General features: G+C 31.6%; 1 protein-coding gene across 2 annotated transcripts in view; it reads left to right on the top strand.

Annotated features, from left to right (window-relative positions):
• The window catches only part of LOC109850352 (TPR repeat-containing thioredoxin TTL1-like), a 6,209-nt gene extending 4,571 nt beyond the window's left edge, over positions 1-1,638 (top strand). For both annotated transcript variants that reach the window (XM_020420369.1, XM_020420368.1), the window contains exons 7-8: positions 687-793; positions 1,275-1,638. In XM_020420369.1, coding sequence (XP_020275958.1) covers positions 687-793; positions 1,275-1,427 — 260 coding nt within the window. In that variant the 3' untranslated portion in view covers positions 1,428-1,638. The remainder of the gene's footprint in view (positions 1-686; positions 794-1,274) is intronic.

Below are 3,371 nucleotides of genomic sequence, written 5' to 3'. Positions count from 1 at the left end.
CCCTTTTTTTTCAAATCTTTTCTTTCTTTCTGTAAGTATATTCTACTTGTTCTTTTTGTCGTTCAAAAGTTTGTAAATGAATTTCTTTTCGTAACTAAGCAAAAAATGGGTCTCTTTTGACTTTTGAGTAGTGACAAGAAAACTTCAATTGGATCTTGCATAATCCTCCTATTGTTCTTGAACATATGTTCCCTATTAATAATATCAAATTGAATACGTCCCCTCATATGAAAGGGGAAAAAAGAAAAAGAAAAATCACCCTTAAGAAAAATCTCATTGCAACCTTATCTTTTTCAAAAGAAAAATATTCTTTCTTTTGTCAATGACATATTTCCGAATGCAGCTGCGAAAAAAAAGGTCATATCTTTCTTAAAAAAAGAGAGCAAAAAAAAAAAGGTCATATCTCTATTTAAGATGTATTAACGGTGTCCATGCTTCCCCATATATATTTTATTCAGTTGAACATTGTGATATGTATGTCCCTACACAATTTAGTACTTAAAATTCATGTTGGCTAATTAGAATGATTGTCTAGCTCATAAAAGAATAAGAACAGGTAATGCACACTTGATATTGAAACAGTCGCATCATATCAATATGAAAATTCATAAAATTTTCTTTTCTCAATTATGTTTAATTTTGGTCGACCTCTCATAATCTATCTTTGGTAAACTCTCGACCAACAGGGATTTATGTCGCATTGTTCTTCAATAAGTCAAGTGAGGCCTCAGAGAACCTATTCCCCTCCATGGAGGGAACTCTCAAGAAATTCACTTCTGTGAAATTCCTAAAGGTTTGTTTTCAGTACTTCATACAAGTGTTTGATCAAATACATGCGTAATAAAGGAAGCATTGTCACTGATAGATACTGACTTTCTTGAAAATCTTTTGTATAAATTTGCTATTCTGATTTTGCATAGACCAACATGGCTCAAAACCGCAGTTTTATTCTTCTCCTTCACATTTGCAGCAACCAAAGTAGACCCTGATCGTTTCATATGATTAAAGATTCATAATTTAGGACAATCAAAACCAATATGTAAACTTGCAAGTATTGCTTTTACGACTCTATTAGCTATTTTGCTCTGAGGCTCTAGTCTTTATTCATTGGTAATCGGTTTCTCATTAAACTAAATGCCAAAGGCTTGGAATCAGCCTTGGTTTGTCTAAGGATTCATTAAGTATATCGTTGGTTTAATCTATGGTCATCATTTGCTGGACTCATCGTTATCGTTATAATGTTGCATAATGTGTAGTTTATGGTATCTTTGTAGGTGGATATAGAAGAGTGCCCAAGCTTAGCAAAGTCAGAGAACATTAGCACAACGCCGGCCTTCAAAATTTACAAGAATGGTTCAAATGTCAAAGACATTGCAGGATCTGACTTCAATCAGCTAGAGCACTACATTAAAAGTTTTGAAACTTGAGGGGTGAGCTTGTAATGTGGGGAAACTTTAGCATGGAAAAAAGTGTAAATTGTTCAAGTATCTTAGATTTAGGCTTTGCAAGGGTTGAGGTGAAAACAGAGAGATCAGTGTAAGAAGAAATTTCATGTTTTGATGAAATGATTACCGATGACACTCTTGTTATGTATAATATTCATAAAACTTTGTGAATTCTATAAAATGTTTCTAAGCAGATGTTTTTCGCAGCTTATTGAGATTTTTCTTGATTCTGTTCTTCTTTAAAAGAATCCATTTTAGCTATCAGTAACTCCTATATTTTAGCAATAAATTAACGGATAAGATATCGTATGCTAAATAAATGCTAAAATACATTTTTGCAAAGTTGCTTAAGTTTTCTAATGCTTGCAATCAAAGATTATGTTAGGGTGACAACTAGGTGGTAGGTGGTGATGGTGAAAGAAATGAGAAGAAAACCCATTCATAAAATCCTTAGTCATTTTCCTTAAGCATTAGTTTTATCATTTAAGTCTATTCTTGCGATACCTTATTAATTAGGAGAGAATTTTCAGCTCATCTCAATTGTTACTTGCTAGTATAACCTTTTATGTAATGTTTACCAAGATTCTAATCATAAATAAAATGACAGAAAGCCTCCTAAATTCTTTGCCGACAAGGAGAAAGTGATGAATATAGAAAGAAAATAAGAAAGAAAAGGAGAGGTGATTCTTTGATGAACATAGAAAGAAAATCAGAAAGAAAAGGAGAGCAGATTCTTCCTTTCGTTTTCAGGGCCATCAGGGTTAGGGGGTTTTGGAGCATATGCACAAAGAACGCAATAACGCATGATTTATGAGCTTACCTTGATTTGATTTCTTGCTTGTGTAGAATTATTAAAAAAATTGAAATATAATGGTGACAAGAATTTAATATTACCAAATAGAATTGTGTTATTGGGACTACAAACTTTTTTTGACTAATTAAGCTCAAGATAAAGGTATGGTTCATGTCTAAGATTCAGTGTTTATAATATATTTTAGAGAAAGTTTGGCAAATGTGGCTTATAAACCAATTTGAAATGTTTGGCAAGTGGCTTATTTTAGCTTATATATAATTCAAAAAAAAGGGATATCCTATCTTATTTTTTGGTGGGTTATAAGCCATGATATTTGATTAAGTAAAAGATAATTATGCATCTTATGATTTCACAAAAATGAATGTCCTATTTAATAACTCACCACCATCCTCATGTTCTTTTTGGTCATTTTGACAACAATGGTGGATTATAATACCCCTATTTGTCAAACACTTTACTATTAAAAATGGATTATAATCCACTAAATTTATAAAACACTCTAGATTATAATTCATGTGGATTACAATCCAAATTTCCCAAACATGCTTAAACTTCTCTTTTATCCATGAACTTATTACTTGTTTTTTTAATGAAAAAAGGTGTTCGAGAGACGCTGAGAATCAAAAAATATAACCCTTAATTTCCACCGCAATAGGAATTTTTGTGTCGTTCAAGTAACTTTAGAATAGTATCAGATTGATCCAAATTTAAATTTTACTGGCTACATATTTGACAATCAAATTAACAAAAAAAAAAAGATATCACTACCTGCGTACATTTTCCAGTTCATAAAAAAATTCTCAATAGGCAATTACATACCAGAGCAAAAAAATGTAACCTTTCAATCTTTACTGGAATTTTAAAGTTTTGGTATGTTAGGAGGGACTCTAAGAAAAATAAATTAAGAAATTTCCAATGCGATGTTGCTCCGCCTTCAATTGCGAAAATTCATCTTTTCAGCGTTGTCTCACTCATGTACCTAACACTAGGTGACTGACTAAGTGATTGATTAGATACATGATATATCATGTCTTACTATATATGGCAAATCACATTTCTCTCTCTCCAAGTTTTTTTTATGATTGCACTTGTCCTCTTCATGGTTTAATTTC

This window comes from Asparagus officinalis, chromosome 7, assembly GCF_001876935.1.
Source record: "Asparagus officinalis chromosome 7, Aspof.V1, whole genome shotgun sequence".
NCBI classification, from domain to species: domain Eukaryota; kingdom Viridiplantae; phylum Streptophyta; class Magnoliopsida; order Asparagales; family Asparagaceae; genus Asparagus; species Asparagus officinalis.
The sequence above is the reverse complement of the archived record's forward strand: the minus strand, read 5'-3'. Positions and strand labels throughout refer to the sequence as shown.